At 42.7% G+C, this 18,002-nt stretch overlaps 1 protein-coding gene across 1 annotated transcript; it reads right to left on the bottom strand.

The window, feature by feature from the left end:
• Positions 1-169: 169 nt before the first annotated feature.
• Positions 170-16,992, bottom strand: numa1 (nuclear mitotic apparatus protein 1). The gene is made up of 22 exons (XM_053647639.1): positions 16,754-16,992; positions 16,582-16,667; positions 16,367-16,446; positions 16,169-16,242; positions 15,881-15,952; positions 14,482-14,572; positions 13,892-14,027; positions 13,548-13,684; positions 13,169-13,280; positions 12,899-13,016; positions 12,627-12,767; positions 11,526-11,645; positions 6,103-11,103; positions 5,754-5,963; positions 5,473-5,636; positions 5,067-5,346; positions 4,723-4,912; positions 4,273-4,409; positions 3,926-4,189; positions 3,746-3,832; positions 3,476-3,634; positions 170-1,750 (listed from the first exon to the last, which is right to left on the bottom strand). The coding sequence occupies exons 1-22, from the start codon at positions 16,910-16,912 to the stop codon at positions 1,724-1,726; spliced, it is 7,845 nt and encodes a 2,614-aa protein (XP_053503614.1). The 5' UTR covers positions 16,913-16,992; the 3' UTR covers positions 170-1,723.
• Between the last annotated feature and the right edge of the window lie 1,010 nt (positions 16,993-18,002).

Consider the following 18,002-nt stretch of genomic DNA (forward strand, 5'->3'; position numbering starts at 1 on the left):
TATGCTACTATTCTGTCGTCAGAATAGCAACACAGTGACGAATCAGTAAATATGCAAATTAGTAGATGACGTCAGTCATTAGGAGACTTCTAGACATTTTGCATTAGGTGTTTTTCAGCTGAAGAGACTCTGCAACACTGCATCGGTCTGCTTTTGTCACACCGACTTGGCAACCCTGCAGTCACATCCGGTTAAATGAAATGTTTTTTTGTTTTTGAAAGCATTTCCCTACACCTTCAGTGATCCAGCTTCAGATATTGAAATGAAGGCATTTGTTTACTTTCTGAATTTGAATAATGTATTTGGAAATGAAGGAATTAACACATTTTTCAGTCTATTCACCAAAACAAATCAAAAAAATTAAAAATGAATAAATAAAAAACATTTTTTGTTGTTTGTCACATGACTTAATGATAACTTATTAACGAAAGACATCGTAGGACTAGAACATTGTTTCCTCCACGTTGCTGCTCGATTTGAGTTTTCAAAATGGCCGACATCGAGAAGCAAGCACAGGTACACCAGACTAGACTCTGATTAGAAGCACAAGGTTTAGGATGGACATTTTAGGTTTTAGAAAAATCAGTGCTTGTTCCTCTGGAGGTATTTCATAAACGGTTGCTTTCTAACTTTCATGCTACAAGACCCCACAGATACCTAATGTAGTCACAATTATAGTGTGCAGCGTTTGCTTTGAAACGGCACCATTGACGCTGCATTAAAAGTGGCAAGAGTAAAATGTCTTTCACATTTATACCCTTACAGTTATTATTGAAAGAAATGAAAGTGTAAAGCGGTGAAACAGAAAATAAAACGACACCACACAGACCGTCACTTCCATGAGAATTTAATTTCTACGCATGAAATGAAAACTGAAAAAAAAGGGAAAATGTATATAAAGCAAAGAATAGACAGAACACAAGGACAAACATTATAATAACATAATAGATTAAGAAAAATAAAATAAAATGCAAATATATACATGTATAGATTAACTGAGAAATAATAAAATTAACTGAGAGTGGTGGGAGTAGGAATACTCTTAGGAACCCATTTTTTGATTGTAGGATTGTAGAAAATGAGTAAAAAGACCAAAAAAAAAAAAATGCCCACAGGAAAATTAGAGACCCACACACACACACACAGAGAGAGACAGAGGGAGAGACGCAGGATAAAAATTAAACTACAAAAAATATAAAGCTAAAAAATAAGCTATTATAAACGATTCTGAATATTTACAGCTCTGTGGATATAAAGGTTTCCTGCAATAAACAAAAGCATTCAATCAACATCGGATCATTTAAAATGAAAAATACGCTATAAGGGATGGGATGTGCCGATAATCAGTTTTATGACGTACCACGATACACAACATGCAGAACACAGGGGAAGAGATGGTGGTCAGAGGCTGCCGAGGTAGGCAACGAGATCAATTGCTTCCCGTCTGTATCGCATAGGATAAGAACAGCAGTCTTAAGGCAGTAGCAGAATGTAGTGAGTGTTTCCCCTGCCCCCAACATGTAATTTTGGTCAAAACGGAAAAGTCCACACAACAAGACGAGAGCAGTAAGTGCTACGGAGTTCCTCTGATTCTATATACAAATTTATATGAAGAGTATAAAAAGTAGATAAAAAAAAATCCACAACCAAACATTCGGGATCGGTATCCTGACACTGTATGTTTCTATTGCACGTTGTTTAGAGGACGAGGAAGGACGCAATCTCACATCTTCATCCTCAATTTCATCAACTGTTAGGAAAAGAGCAAAAGGAAGAGAGCATTATTATTAATAATAATAATAATAATAATAATAATAATAAATGACTAAAATTAATCCCCCATGTGAATCTTAGTGCACACACTGTACCCTTCGTTCACACTAGCAAGAGACAAATTGCTTGTGGGAGTGTCCTGGGTGTAAAGAAGAAAAAAAAAGAAGATCTAAATTCGATGGTCACTTGTTAGTGAGAACGTAAGGCATGTCGTGGAGTTCCTGACTGAGACACCAAACACTCATAGTGCTCCAGAGGTTTCCTTTTCCCACATCCCCGTCCCAGTCACCACAACAGAGAAGAAACTAGTGACCTGCACACTGCGTTACCCGTTTTAATCAATCAGAGCAAACTGCCGAATGCTGGGCTCTGTTCGGACACACACGGCTCAGATTTAGTTGTGAGGAAAGAGAGTTTTTAAATAAATAAATAAATAAATAAATAAATAAATAAATAAATAAATAAATGACCACACTGACACACTTGCTTTCACATGACTGTCCTCTGTGTTCCATATTGTCTTTTAGTGCTGCAAGAACACACTAACATAGTGGTTCCCAAACTTTTTACAGTGGTGTACTCCCCCCCAGGCTTTTAACATCCTTTTGCGTACCCGCTCTCTCAAACTGTTGTCCGACGATGGCATCCTCTGTATTGTTTTTTTGTGGCCTTTTCCCCAGGCATTAATCCAGCTATATCAGCCGCAGCAGGAAGAATGAAGTCCTCCACAATAGTATGGGGTTTAGTCTGAGCCACTCTGCAACTCCCCATGTAGGATACTTCCAGACCATTCCTATTTAGGTTTTCCTATGCTGTTATAAAAGCCTTACTACTCCTGAGTTGTCTTAAATGTCTTTCAAAAAACTCGAGGATTATTTAGCAAAAACTAAGTAGCATGCTTTCGTTCTAAATGTCTGCGCAGAAATGCTGGTTTCATGCGGTTATGAGAGAGTACTTTTGCACATACACACTGTGGCTGGGGGTTTTCTTCACTGTCGGCGTATGTAAAGCCCAAAGAAATATATTTCTCATCATATCTGCACCTCTTTGATGGTTTTTCTGCGGATTACCGGTGAAGAAGAGGTGGCGTTTCAACTTCGGATACACTGCTGTCTGTATCGGCGTGAACCGGGCTAGTAGCACTGGGTACACTTACGCTTGCTACGAATGCGGTGTTAGAGGCACCTGGGCCACTGCTGTCAGAGGACTGTGTTAGCGGGCCGATATCTTTGTAGCCACTTCTCCATTTTAACATTACGAGCTATTACTTAACTTCACCATGTAGCCGAGTGCTGGTGATAAATGACATGCGGTAAGATGCGCACGGACGCATGATCGAGGGGATGCAGTTTTGAACGTGAAAGACAGGATAATTTGATTGGATGTCATGTACAGGTCCTTTAGAACACTGCAATTTTGCCGTTTGTACACTGGAGAGGGCACAAGTTTCTTTTTGGGCGTGAGAAAAACATGAATTCGAATTTTAATGTTATTTAGTGAGGCGGAATTAAATGAACAGTAAATCTCAGCATTTTGCTCCCGTACCCCCTCAGTCACCTCGCGTACCCCAGTTTGGGAACCACTGCACTAACGCACTCCGGCACGTTTTCGCTTCACAAAGACTTAACGAGCAGAACTGTGACGTTGACATCATCTATAAGGTTAAAGCTAAGGGTCATGACCTTTAACCCGCCACACGTACCTTCTTCGCGCTGCTGGTGATCTTTGGTGACTTCGTGCTGGCGGTACGCGGGGATTTGCGGAGTTTGCTGATGCCGCGCTGCAGCAGGCTGCTGTCCCCACGCACAACTTTTTTAGGAGTATTGTCAATCACGAACGCCATGGACTGCCTCCGATCAGCCTGCAACACACACACACAAAGAGTAAATTTAAGTATCTGAAAACACTGTGTACACAAATGTGTACCTGAGGATCAGAAAGGTGCCGTATGAATAACAGCACGTACACACACCAGAGAGGGTGCGATGTTCTGCGAGCTGGTAGAGCGAAGGTTCCTCCCTTTAGGTGTTCGAGGGAAGCAGCTGACAAACTTCTTCGCCTGAAGAGAGAAAAAAATTATAATTTCTTTTTTTTTTAATTTGTAATTTAAAGCATCTACTGAAATGCACAAGGATGTAATGATGCCCCTCACATCGGGTGTGTCCAAGTCCTGTACTTGCCCCGCAGGCCGCTTAGGGGCCAGGGGGCTGCGTGTGGATCGCACTTCCCGTGCTTTGGACACTTGGGGTGCGCGGCCATGCGCAGCCGCTGCAGGCGGGGCCAGGGAGAGCCGGTGAGCAGCGACCGAGTCCTTGAGCTGAGACGGGACCATGGAGGCACGGCGAATGGTCTCGTGAGGGTCGCCGGTACGAACGTCCTCGTCGGTTACGGGCAGGTGTGTGAAACCCAGACTGGGCTGCAGGACAGAACGGCACAAGCACATTAACTAACTAATCAATCCATCCACAGCTCACCCTATAAAGCAGGTTGTGTTCATACCCTGGACTCCAGCGGGTAGCTGCTCTTCAGGTGAGGTAAACAGGCTTTGTTACGTGACTGCAGCTCTGCGATTCTCATCCAGTCGTCAGTGAGGTGGTCCGGCTCGTACTCGGATCCTAAACAGAACACACTCGAGGCTGCGGACGGACAGAGAACAAAATGTCAATCTGTGAATTGCTGTTTTCTTTTTTTTTTTTTTTAAACATCATCCAAAAGATAGATAAATGAGAATGAAAGACAGATGCAAAGATGAAGAGAGAGAGAGAGAGAGAGAGAGAGAGAGAGAGACAAATAGAAAGACAGGCAGGTAGAAAGAGAGAGGCAGAGCTAGACAGACTGAAAGAGGAAAAACACAGAGAAAGATACAGATAGATGATTAGAAGATTAGAAAAATGGATAAAAAGACAAATATATGAAGATAAAGATGGTTAAACATGTGTTTATACTCACGTCGTGGGGGAACGGTGCCATGAGCAGTGCTACGACGATACCCAGGAAGGCTGAGAAGTTTGTCGGGATCCTCAAAGATCTCTGCCGAGACGGGCCGGGCTTTGTGGGAGGCCACGTTGGGCTGCGACTGAGCCGAGTGCAGGCTGAAGAAAGATTCATCTGCGTCGGCAGCACCACCGCGAGGAGTTTTCTACAGAGAGCACAACACTGATTAAAATAAATTTTAAAAAATCATAAAAAAAAAAATTTAAAAAACCACACATTCAAACACCTCATTGATATTTACCATATCGTTAAGATGTTGTGATAAAGCAATACAAAATGTACGTTTCCTTGATCCCCACCTTGGTCATGGTGATGTTGATGACTTGCGTGGTGCGTCGTCTCTGGACCGAAGAGCTCGGCTTCTTCGCCGAATCCAGAGTTAGCTCCCCGAGTGACGTGATGCTGCTTTCTAATTTGTGATCCTGGGGTGCACCTTCATGTTTCTTGGCCCGTGGCATCATGGGAGTGAAGTACAGCGTCTCTAAAGAGCCTCCACCTTGAGCGTGCCGTTTTGCTGCCAAGCGTTCGGAACTTCGGACCAAAGGAGTGCTGGACTCACCAGGCAGGGACCGTTTACTGCTGGGGGAGAGAGAGAGAGAGAGAGAGAGAGAGTGATTCCAGTAGTGAGGTCAACTTCACAATCACATCACTTTTTTGTCACTTGAAGAGGAGTAAACTTCAAGAAATAAATAAGGAAGAAGTTACCCAGCGGCATCCAGAGAATCATCCAGGTTGAGCTCCAGGCTCTCCGTGCTAGCATTCCGTGGATGTTCTGGGATTTTCCCATAAACGCTTTCTCTGTGTTTCACCTTGACGCTTTGGCCTTCCTGCTTTCTCTGTTCTCTTAACTGTCGGTCTGCGTAATCCAACTACAACAAATTTAAAAATAAATAAATAAATAAATAAATAAAAGTTTTTGATAAATAAAACTTTTTAAAAGGTAACCCGTCAAACATCCATAAACACTCGCAATTCATTCCACCGACCTGCGTCACCAGACTCTTGACCTTCACCATCAAACTCTTCTCTGTCTCCTTGATCTTCTCCAGCTCCATGGAGACCAGTTTCAGCTCAGCCTTCAAGGCCTTTGCCTCACTTTCGCTGGTTTCCAAAGAGGTCTGGAGGGTCCGACGTGCTTCCTGCTCCTCCAGGAGTTGTTGCTTTTTCCCGTTGTAATGAGTTTTCGCTTTTTCTACCTGTACGGAAGAGAGAGTGGTGATACTCTTAGCCTAAAGAGCTCCACCTGGTACCACTTTTTTGGCATAAACAAACAAACAAAAACAAAAAAAAGAAAAGAAAAAAAAAAAAAAAAAAAAAAGAGGAGAATGATCTAACCTGTACTTTGTAGTGCTCCACGGTTTCAGTCTTCACCCTGAGCTGCTCCTGTAGTTCTTGGTTCTGCTTCTCTTTCTTTTGGAGAGCCTCTTTCGTAGCCCGGATTGATTCAGTCTGTCCCTTCAGCTTCGCCTCCAAATCTGCTCCGAGTCTCTGGGAGGCATCACACTCCCTCTGAAGTGACTGGTTAATTGAAGACAGATGCTCCTTTTCTTTTTTCAGGGTCTTCACTTCCTGCTGCAAGCCACTCTGGAGGTCATTCAGAGCCTCCTGTTGTGCCTTTCTCTCAGCCTGGAGGGAATGGTTTACAGTGGTAAGGATGTCTTTCTCCTTTGCCAAGGCATCCAGTTGCTGCTGGTACTTCTCAAGCTCTTGTTTTCGCTTGAGGCGCAGCTCAGAAATGGCTTTCTCCAAGACTTCGTTAGCCTGACAGGCATCCTGCTTCTGCTTCTCAGACTCCTTAAACTGATCAAGAGTGCTGAGCCTGGAAGCTTCTTGCTGCTTTACTTCTAGGTGAAGATTTCTTATTTCAGCCTCTCTTTCATCAACCAGTGTTGAGAATTCTTTCAACTTCACCTGTAGTTCCTTAACGTGGGTTTCAAGCTCATTTTCTCGCTGTTGGGTGACTTCTCTGACAGAGACCAGTTCTGCTCCCACCTTCTGGGCTTCCTCAAGGTCTTTAAGAAGGGACTGGTTCACTGAGGCAAGATGATCCTTCTCATTCTTCAAGGTTTCCAGATCTTTGTGGTATGTATCTTTGTTTTCTTGCAGATCAGCCTTGAGAGCATTCAACTCCTCCTGTTGCCCAGTTTTCTCTGCCTGCAGGGACTGGTTCACTGAGGCAAGCTGTTCCTTCTCATTCTTCAAGGTTTCCAGATCTTTTTCGTGTTTATCTTTGCTTTCTTGCAGGTCAACCTTAAGGGCATTCAACTCCTCCTGTTGCACGGTTTTCTCTGCCTGCAGGTTCTGGCACTCACTCTGGAGAGACTGGTTCAGTGAAGCAAGCTGTTCCTGCTCATTCTTCAAGGTTTCCAGATCTTTTTCGTGTTTATCTTTGCTTTCTTGCAGGTCAACCTTAAGGGCTTTCAACTCCTCCTGTTGCACGGTTTTCTCTGCCTGCAGGTTCTGGCACTCACTCTGGAGAGACTGGTTCAGTGAAGCAAGCTGTTCCTGCTCATTCTTCAAGGTTTCCAGATCTTTTTCGTGTTTATCTTTGCTTTCTTGCAGGTCAACCTTAAGGGCTTTCAACTCCTCCTGTTGCACGGTTTTCTCTGCCTGCAGGTTCTGGCACTCACTCCGGAGGGACTGGTTCACAGAGCAGAGATTTTCCTGTTCGTTCTTCAAAGTTTCTAACTCTTGTCGGTACCCATCTTGGGCATTTTGTAGGTCTGCCTTGAGAGCATTCAGCATCTCCTGTTGTCTCCTGTTCTCTGCTTGTAAGGTCTGGCACTCAGTCTGAAGGGACTGGTTCACAGAAGAGAGGTGCTCCTTTTCACACTTTGAAATCTCTAGATCTTTTTGGTATTTAGCTTTTCTTTCTTGCAGGTCAGCCTTAAGGGCATTCAACTCCTCCTGTTGCACGGTTTTCTCTGCCTGCAGGTTCTGGCACTCACTCTGGAGAGACTGGTTCAGTGAAGCAAGCTGTTCCTGCTCATTCTTCAAGGTTTCCAGATCTTTTTCGTGTTTATCTTTGCTTTCTTGCAGGTCAACCTTAAGGGCATTCAACTCCTCCTGTTGCACAGTTTTCTCTGCCTGCAGGTTCTGGCACTCACTCCGGAGGGACTGGTTCACAGAGCAGAGATTTTCCTGTTCGTTCTTCAAAGTTTCTAACTCTTGTCGGTACCCATCTTGGGCATTTTGTAGGTCTGCCTTGAGAGCATTCAGCATCTCCTGTTGTCTCTTGTTCTCTGCTTGTAAGGTCTGGCACTCACTCTGGAGAGACTGGTTCAATGAGGCAAGCTGTTCCTGCTCATTCTTCAAGGTTTCCAGATCTTTTTCATGTTTATCTTTGCTTTCTTGCAGGTCAGCCTTAAGGGCATTCAACTCCTCCTGTTGCACGGTTTTCTCTGCCTGCAGGTTCTGGCACTCACTCTGGAGAGACTGGTTCAATGAGGCAAGCTGTTCCTGCTCATTCTTCAAGGTTTCCAGATCTTTTTCGTGTTCATCTTTGCTTTCTTGTAGGTCTGCCTTGAGAGCATTTAGTGTCTCCAGTTGTTCATTGTTCTCTAACTGCAAGGCTTGGCATTCAGTCTGGAGGGACTGGTTTACTGAAGAGAGCTGATCCTTCTCATTCTTTAAGATCTCCAGATCGTTCTCGAATTTATCTTTGTTTTCTTGCAGGTCAGCCTTGAGGGCATTCAGCTCCCCTTGTTGCCCAGTTTTCTCTGCATGCAAGGTTTGTAACTCTTGCTGGAGGGACTGGTTCGCTGAAGAGAGATGTTCCTTCTCATTCTTTAATGTTTCTATCTCTTGCTGATAACCATTTTGTGTGTTCTGAAGATCAGCCTTCAGGACATTTAACTCCTCCAGCTGCACCTTATTCTCTGCCTGTAAGTTCTGACACTCATTCTCGAGGGACTGACTCAGTGAGGCAAGATGGTCCTTCTCCTTCTTCAAGGTTCCTAACTCTTGCTGGTACCCATCTTGGGCATTCTGTAAGTCCACCTTTAATGCATTTAGTGTCTGCTGTTGCTCCTTGCTCTGCACCTGCAAGGTCTGGTGTTCACTCTGGAGAGACTCGTTCACCAAAGAAAGGTGTTCCTTTTCCTTTTTTAAGGTCTCTAAATCTTGTTGGTACCTATCCAAATCTTGCTTCTGCTTACAGTAAAGCTCATTCACTCTTCTCTCTAAAGTTTCCTTGGCCTGACAAGCTTCACTAGCAAGGGTCTCTTTCTGTTGGTACATGAGCTCCATTTGTCTCAGCTCTTCTTCCACTGACTCCAAAAGCTTATTTTTAACTGCAGTCTGATGTGTGGCAGACTCAAGTTGCCCCTTCAAGTCGACGATGTTCTCAAGTTCTGTCTGAAGAGCTTCTTCAGATTTTTGAAGGAGTTTCTGGCTGTAGTCTTCCTGTTCCTTCATCTTTTCCTGAAGAGAACCAAACTGTATTTCTCTTTCAGAAGCAAGAACAGTAAGCTCCTGAACTCTAACTTGAAGTTCAGCTACCTCTGTTTGAAGCTCTTTACGTTGAGTCTCCTCGATTTCCTGAGCTTTTGCTCTGAGATTCTCTTGATGCTGGACCTCCTCTTGAAGCCTAAGTAACTCCGTTTGTCTTTCTGTAGCTAGTGTAGTGGCCTCTGCTAGTTTATTCTGAAGTTGAGAGAAGTTTTCCTCCAGAGATTTCTTTTGCGATGCCATAACAGAAACCTCTTGTTCTTTCTGGAGTGCAGCATCCTGCTGGCGAGACATTTCTTCTTTGAGGGAATTCATCTCATTTAATGACTCCTCCAACTTCTTCAAATGGCCATCAATCTCCTGCTGCAGTTGTGTAACCTCCAGTCTCAAAGACTGCTCCTGGACTTCATGGGCCTCTTTTGAAGTCTTGAAACTATTTTCCAAGGTAGCAACTCTCTGCCTTTCGATGGACAGCTCTTCCTTTAAGTTCTTTAACTGCTGGGCAAGATCTTCCAGAGTTCTAACTTTCTCAGAGATAAGTTTCTCAGCTTCGGCAAGTTGTAACTTCAGTTCCGCGATAGCAAGCCTCTGCTCTTCAACTTCCTTCTGGTGAAGATCATGCATTTCAGTGGACCTCGCTTCAAGAGACTGAAGGCTGACCTTAAGGGAATGGATCTCTCCTTCCTTCTGTTCAAGCGCCACCTTCAAGTGTTGAACTTCCCCGTCTTTGGATACCACCTCCTGACTCAGTTGTTGTGAAAGCCCTTCTACCTCAAAGAGCTGGCTTTGCAGATTGTCTGCCTTATTTTGAAGGTGGGCCAGTTCCTGCTGTTGTATGACGAGTTCTCCATCTTTAGAAGTTATTTTTTCTTTCAGCACGGACAGTTCAGATTCGCTTTGCTTCAGTGACTCGACAGTTCCCTCAATCTTACTCTGCAACTCTGATATTTTGCTCTGGTTGTCTGTAATAATTTGCTGCAGCTCCATCTCCCTCGCCTCTCTGGTCTTGTTTACTAGAGCCAGTTGTGACTGGCCTCGATCTCGCTCCTCTGCTAGACTTGCTTTAAGGTCAATTCCTTCTTGGATTAACTTCTCTATACACGATTCAGAATCAAGTTTCTGATGCTTCATTTTGCGAAGCTCTTGGCTCAGAGTCTCTAGTTCGGTGAACATCTCATGAGCTTTGTGCTCCTGTTTTTGAAACTTTTCCTCCATCAAAGCTTTCTGCTGCTCTTTCGCCGTAAGAAGCTCATCACCTCTTTTTCTCTCACCATCAATCTCGGTCTGAAGATTCACGATGGTGTCATCCAGTGCAGAGATTCTGGCTCGGAGAGAAGCATTCTCCTCTACCACTTTTTGATGGTCTGCCAGCTTTTTTTCATATTCCACAAGGGAAATTTGGGCATTTTGAAGGTCAGCCCTAACAACATCAAGAACTTCCTGCTGTGTTATATTTTCTGCCTTCATATTTTCACATTTGGATTGTAGCATATTAACCATGCCCTCCAAGGAGGCGACCTTTGCCTCCAACGCCCCACGTTGCTGCCGAAGTTCAGCGGATGCAGCGATCTCTACCGTCAGCTGGACTTCCAGCTGTTGAAGACGAGCCAGATCAGTTTCCAAAGCTGCTATCTGGGAGGTAAGAGTTTCCTGTTTGGTCTTTGAGGCTTGTTCCTGAGCTTCCTTCTCAGCTTGTATATTGTTTATCGACTGCTGAAGATCCGAAATACGTCCCTCCAAGCGCAGGGTTTCCTTTTCAAAGGAGCTTCTCTCTTCTGCTAATAGTGTTTCGACGGCCATTTTCTCCTTCTCAAGGAGGGAAATGGTTTCTTCCAGTTGGGAACTTTTTAGAGACAAGTCTGCAAGTTCCTGCTTCAGTTTCTCCCACTGTGGAGGTAGGGATTGCCGTTTTACAACAAACAAACAAAAGGACGATAAGCAAAGAAGTCTTACGGATAGAATGCCAATAGTGTTAGTGTTGGGATGTACGTGTTGAATAATGAAACAAACACTAATGCTGGGTCATCAGTACGTAGTCAAAAAAAAAAAAAAATCTCCCAAACGCAACATAAAAAAATACTACATTGAAACGAGCCTTGTATTATCTGATGCAGAGAGGGGGAAAATAAATATATATCATGGTTTGTGTTAAAAGCTTTACCTTGAATGAGATACCAAACCCATTTATGATATATACACCGTAAATACTCCGACACGTCAAGGAGAAGAAACCCCGCCCTCCAAATCGGCTGTTCCAAATTACTATGAAATTTGGAAGAAAAGTTTATAGCATGGACCGGAACACCTACCTCTACGATCGGCCCCAGGACTTCACCTCTCTCTTCGGGTTGCTGCGAGAGCTTGGCGAGCTCGTCCTCCAAAACGGAGATCTTTCCTTGTAAGATCTGAATTTGCTCAGTAAGACATTCCTGAACAAGGATGTGAAAACAGCCAGATAAAGACATCAGGATGGACAGAGGAAGAAGGCAAGAAAATAACAGTGGTCAGAAATAAATGATTATTGCCACTTTTCTAAAATAAGTACTAAACATCAATCAGTTACACAACACACACCAACATTCCCACAAGTATATTAAAATAGAAATCACACTAGAGGTGTCGGACAATTTTTTTTACTGATAACCAAGTTGGCCGGTACCTGCTGATAACCGATAGTTTTTAAAATTGATACTGAATGAAAACATTTAAAAGTAAAATATTGCTGAACTTTGACAAAAATAAACAGAACTGACTGGACTTTTTTTTTAATGAATATTAACCATTACTAAATATTAAAGTGAATAAAAAGATATACATCCAAACTAAACCAAAAAGTAACACTACAACTAACAAATAAAGACACCCAAAATGAATTAATTAATTATAAAAAATTTAAAAAAAAAATTAGTCAGTGACTTTTTGCCTCTAGAGGCCGCTCTCGTACTGTATAATGACACCAGACCCTTCTCAGGTTCCTGCAGCGGACACCACTGGGGAAAATCAGATCTTAGTTCCAGCAATCTCTTATCTGTACCGATCAACCGGGCGACCTCTAGTTCACATCAACACTTAATTTGTTGCTTAATTTGAGCACTCGTGTAAACATGACCAAGAGAATGTTTACTGTACTTTTTTTTTTAACCACCAAACCACTGATATTCATGATGAATAGTATTCACATTTCCTTTTTCACCAATATCTTGCACATTTAAAACAAAAAATTTATGCTATTTTAGTTATTATTTATTTTCTACTGTACCATCCATGAGAAAGTGTGAATTAATAAAGGAACAAGGTACATGGAAACTCATGCAGATAACTAGATTCTTGAAAATGTGTTACTGTTATTAGAAATACAGCAATTTATGAAAGAAGAAGAAAAGAAAAGAAAAAAAAAAGTGTGTATTCACCTTGTCGGTGAGAGCCTGGCTTAGCTCTCTCTGCAGCAAGTCCCTCCTGTTCCCCCACTCTGTCTGGGACGAATCGTGAGCTTCTGATATTTTAGCGACTTCCTCCTCAGCCCTCGCGAGCTGCCCCAATGCGTTTCTCACCTGGTGTGCACAAAAAAACAAGTGTCGGTAAATCAGAAAGGATCGCTATTAAAGAAGAATTGCTTCAAAGCTGTGTCTCACACCAGACTGGAACAAAAATGAGAACGGGGAAAATAAAGTAATAATCGTACCTGTGCGGCGAGTGTGCCATTCTCCTCCATCAGATCGTCAATCCGTCTCTCTTTCTGACTGTTGTCCGTTTTAAGGTCTCGACACTGCTTTAAGACCTCGTGTACCCGTGTGAGGAGTCTGGAACGGAAAAAAAATATACATAAATGAGCGCGCATAAATGCGAGATGATTTGCAACAAAGATACGTCTAATACATGCCAGCATGCAGCTCTAATGAAATAAGATTAGACTGTGAATGAGGAGCAAGAATAACAGTTATACAAGGGTTACCCGTTGTTCTTCTCCTGCAGCTCAGTCAGTGTAGCTTTGTGCTCCTTCTCCATCTCCTCCTGATCCCTCTGCAAGCGCTGCAGCCTGTACTGAAGCTGACTGATCTGTCCCTCTGTAGGAGCGAGAGACTCAGGAATATATAATAAATCTAACAAGACTGGAGTTTATTTGCAACTCAGGAGGGTACGAGTGAGCGGTGGTGGTCACCGTGCCGCCTGGGTTTCCTCCGTCGCTAAGGTGTGGGACCAGAAAGTGCTTGGACCCTTAAATCGCTGCTTGTAGCTCTATAATCTATAATGATGTCTGGTGAATTATCATGTGACTTTTTGCTCTAAATCCTAACACACCGATCTAAAGTGAAAACGATTATTTTGTCTACCTTGCTCTGAGAGGAGGGTGATGCGTTCAGTCAGCTCTCGTTCTAGTTCGTCACGCACGTCTCCCTCACGTGCCAGCTCCTTACGCAGACGCTTCACCTGCACCTGAGGCGTGCTCATCAGCTCCTGTATTGGAGAGCTGATAGACAGAGAGATAGACAGAGAGAGAGAGAGAGAGAGAGAGAGAGAGAGAGAGAGAGAGAGAGAGAGAGAGAGAATAAACACACAGATATACAGGCAGGCAGAATCTATAAAACTTACAGGTCCACCCCCAACCCCAAGATGAGGTCAGACATCTCCAACACAAAGCAACACGCATACAAAGATGTGGATGTCTGAACATTACCTGACAAACGAGCTGGAGGCCACGGTGTTGAGCTCCAGAAAGCGGACGAGTGGAGAGCTGTGTGACCGGGAGAAAATGGGCGAGCCGTCGTCACTGTGAGAGGACATACTGCTCACAGACGAGCTGTAGATCAGAGCTGAAAAAGACAAAGAGACACGTGCTTAGAGAGAGAGAGAGAAAAAAAAGAAACATTCAATAATGTGGTAAACCTACAAGAATGAAGAACTTTATACCATACGGAATAGATAGATGCATCCTACTATAAATGCATGTTATTGTTGTGTTAATAATAAAAGCGTCAATTCTAGACATTTTGTCCAAATTCAGCTGTGGGGGGCGGGGGGGGGGGGTTATAATTCACAAAAATTCTTCGTTCTCTTTATTCACTGTAAGGTGCCGTGTGTTCCTGACGTAGAGGATTTGTGAAAGCCGTCGGCGTGAATCTGGACAAAAACCGACGTTTTTTTTTTGGGTGGATTGCTTTTAAATCAAAAGGTTAAAATAAACACCGTCTTGCTGATGGGGTCCATCTGTTCCATTCCATCTGCTATGAAAACCCTGGCAGAGTGAAGGGTTTAGTGGACACTTACAGCCTGTGGTGAGGAGCTTGTCCAGACCTTCACGCAGAGACAGACCGCTCACTCCCTCCTGAACATAACGCAACATGGTCGCCATCTGAAGCTGAGAGAGAGAGAGAGAGAGAGAGAGAGAGAGAGATGAAGAGCAGTTTCTTTTGCTGAATAGAAGGAAACATGATGTTATTAAAAGGACACCAGACATTATTCATGTAAAGACTTGAACACACACACACACTCACTGTCATCATTTATTCCAGTTTCCATTCTTCTCTACAACATCAGCACACACACACTATTACAACCAGTGCTGGTTTTCAGTCAGATTCAATCATTTATATTGTTTGCTTTAGAGCTGCAACAACTAATCCATAAAATATATATATTTATTTATTTTATTTATTTTTTTCAAAACGACTTTTGTAAATTACAAATCCATATCCAAGTACTTATGCATTTTTTTTATGGATTCACAAAAAGCACCAAATTAAACTACAGTCCTAAATGAATAATATATATTCTGGTGTGTGTGTATTGGGTTCTTTTCTGTTTTGGACAAACAGTTGTGTAAAGTTTTAGTCTGAATTTATATTTGTAACACTCAGTTTGTGGATTTTATTTTAAACAAACAGAAAAAAAAGGCACTGAATGTTTGCCCCGCCCCATCCAATTAATCGAAAAAATTTTCGGCCAACTGATCGATTATGAAAATAATTGTTAGTTGCGGCCCTAGTTTGATTTAAAAAGGCTCATGTGGAACATGACGTACATTTAGGGGGCCAAGCACCAAAGGTGCACCCTTCTATAAGTTCATGCTATTATTATTATTATTATTATTATTATAATTAGACATTTTGTCCAAATTCATCTCTAGGGGGCAGTACAATACAATAATCCTTTCTCTATTCGCTGGAAGTTGGTGGGTGTTCTTGAGGACATGGATTTGTGATCCGCAAAAGTCGTTTTGAATTCAAACAAAAACTGGAATTACCCCCCCCCTTTTTTCCTTCTAGAATTTTTCCAAGATTCATGAAATTTTAACAATCGCATTGTCAAAGCAGGCTAAACAAAACCGTGGTTTTTTTACACGGTTTGCCCATAACAGGTAAACAAATTCGATCACGAAGTTGCCAGACAGGAAGTGAGGCTGCTGTCTCAGCAACCCCTTTACGTATCGACACCAAACTTAATACATGTGCTTGAACAAATAAGATTATAGTTCATTTAGAACTCAGGAGGGTACGAGCGAGCGATGGTGGTCACTGCGGCTCCCGGATTTCCTCCACCCCGGAGGTGTGGGACCAGAAAGCGCTTGGCCCCTTAAAATCGCTGCCATATTATTTATTGTGATGTCTTGTGAAGGATCATTTGATATTTTGCGCTAATGCTCAACACGCACGTCTTTAAGCATTACCTCTGTTTCAAACTCCACTTTGGGCACCAGATTGTTGTTAACGAGTCCGTAGTAGCACAGGAGCAGCACAACCTAAACACACACACACACACACGCTGTATTAATTATCCTCATTTAAGCGTATACAGAGAGAGAACAAATATTTCTTAAAACATTGCATATCTAAATATGCTTTTATCAGTTTATCTGCTCATATACTGGTTCCTTCCAAATCCTGTGCTACTTCCCACAGCTACCAAGAAACTGAAAATTAGCAGCTTATAAAGCTTTTGAAGCATTCAATGCCACCTTGGTGAGCTCCAACTCCAGCATCCTTCCCTTGGCCAGTGTGAGGAGCACACACTCTTCCACATGACACCCACCTGGAGGAGGAGAAGACGAAGACGACACGGACACACGTCAGCCGAGACCGCTGGATAAATATATAGACAGACAAACCGCTAGATAGAAAGCCAAGCAGTCAGACAGCTGGAGTGTAAAACTTACTGTGGAGGAAGTCAGAGATGATTGACAGCCTTTCTGCTTGAGGCAGGTGCATAGGAGCCTGGCTGGGCTCCTCCCCTTTCCTACAAAAACCAGTCATAGAATAGGAGCTCATTTTAAAAAGTACAAACATAGCGAAGACGACCGACGCGACACTTCCCACTGTTAATACAAACTGTAAACACTGCTGATCCTTTTCTTCATAATTCATGACTCACAGTTTATAGACGAGTTTGAGCAGCAGACTTCCATCCTGCAGGTCTGTGATTCGCTGCACCGGTTGGTCCAGCTGCAGGCCGTTCATCTGCAATAAACATTTTTCCGTTCAATGTAAACCGAGAATGCGTTATAATAACAGCGAGAAAGGTGATATAACGCGGACATACATACCCAAGCAAGAATCGCCTCCTCCTTGGCTGGATGCAGAGCCATCACTGTCTGGAAGGATGAGACAATTAACAGAAGTGACACGCCCGCCTCACAAAAGCTCCGCCCAACGGCTATTTTCAGCCAGGATATTTTCAACCCGCAGCCGTGTTTTTTGGGCATCCGTAAACATTTTGAATTTTTTTTCCTACAGCAGTGTTTGGAGTGTCAGAGATAAAACGCTTCATCTGACAAAGAATCGGAGACGTCTGACGCGTCTGTAATTGGATAGACTGGATGAACGTACATCAGAGGGATTTATTTATTTAGGTTTGTATTTGTAAGGTATGACCGCGATGGTGAGCAAGACATGAAACCACCATGTCCTTGAGACAAAGATACCAAATAAAGTCCTCGTCTCTGTCCGATTACAGCAGTCTTGTCACGGCATAATCCCAATATAATCTTGACCGATTTTACGAGAGAGTGTGTTCTTCATGTCAGATTATACAATGAAGATCTTCTAACGATAGATCAACGATTCAAGAGAACCACTACATTCTGTTTACCGCATCGATCAGGAAGTGATCTGGAAGTCAGCTTTGTGCAGGAAATGGGCTCGAGTGAACACGAACGTTCTTGGATGTTTTCGTTTAAGGTCCGTGTATCGCAGAGACCGCATTTGAAGCAGTCCTGTGCGTTTTGCGTCATCCAACGCCGTTCTCCTATTGGTGGCTTTTAGACGAACATTTTAAACAAACGTTAACGGATGCTTATCGCTCTGGACAAACAAACGGTTTGTAAAACCAGGCGGCCATTTTGACTTGCTGTTCCACTCAAACACTCAATAAACCAAATGTTAAATTTTTTTTTTCCTTAATTACTTTCTTCAATTCAGAATTTAAAATGGTATTAGGAGACCCCTGATTATTTACAAAAAACATTTATACATATGTTTGGATGGATTTTGAATAATAGTTGCAAAAGTGCAAAGAAACATTATGATTATTTAAGCACAAATGAACAGGCTACTGTGATTTTTTTTTTTTTTTTACAAGGCTTAAAAAAAACCATTTAACCATACAACACCATTTTTACAGAAAAGGTACAAGTACAAATTATTTTATTTATATATATACACACATACATACACATATATACACATACATACACACACATATACATACACACATACATATATACACACACACACATATACACGCACGCGCACACACATACATATACATATATACACACACACAAACATACACGC

This window comes from Ictalurus furcatus, chromosome 17 (assembly GCF_023375685.1).
Source record: "Ictalurus furcatus strain D&B chromosome 17, Billie_1.0, whole genome shotgun sequence".
NCBI lineage: Eukaryota > Metazoa > Chordata > Actinopteri > Siluriformes > Ictaluridae > Ictalurus > Ictalurus furcatus.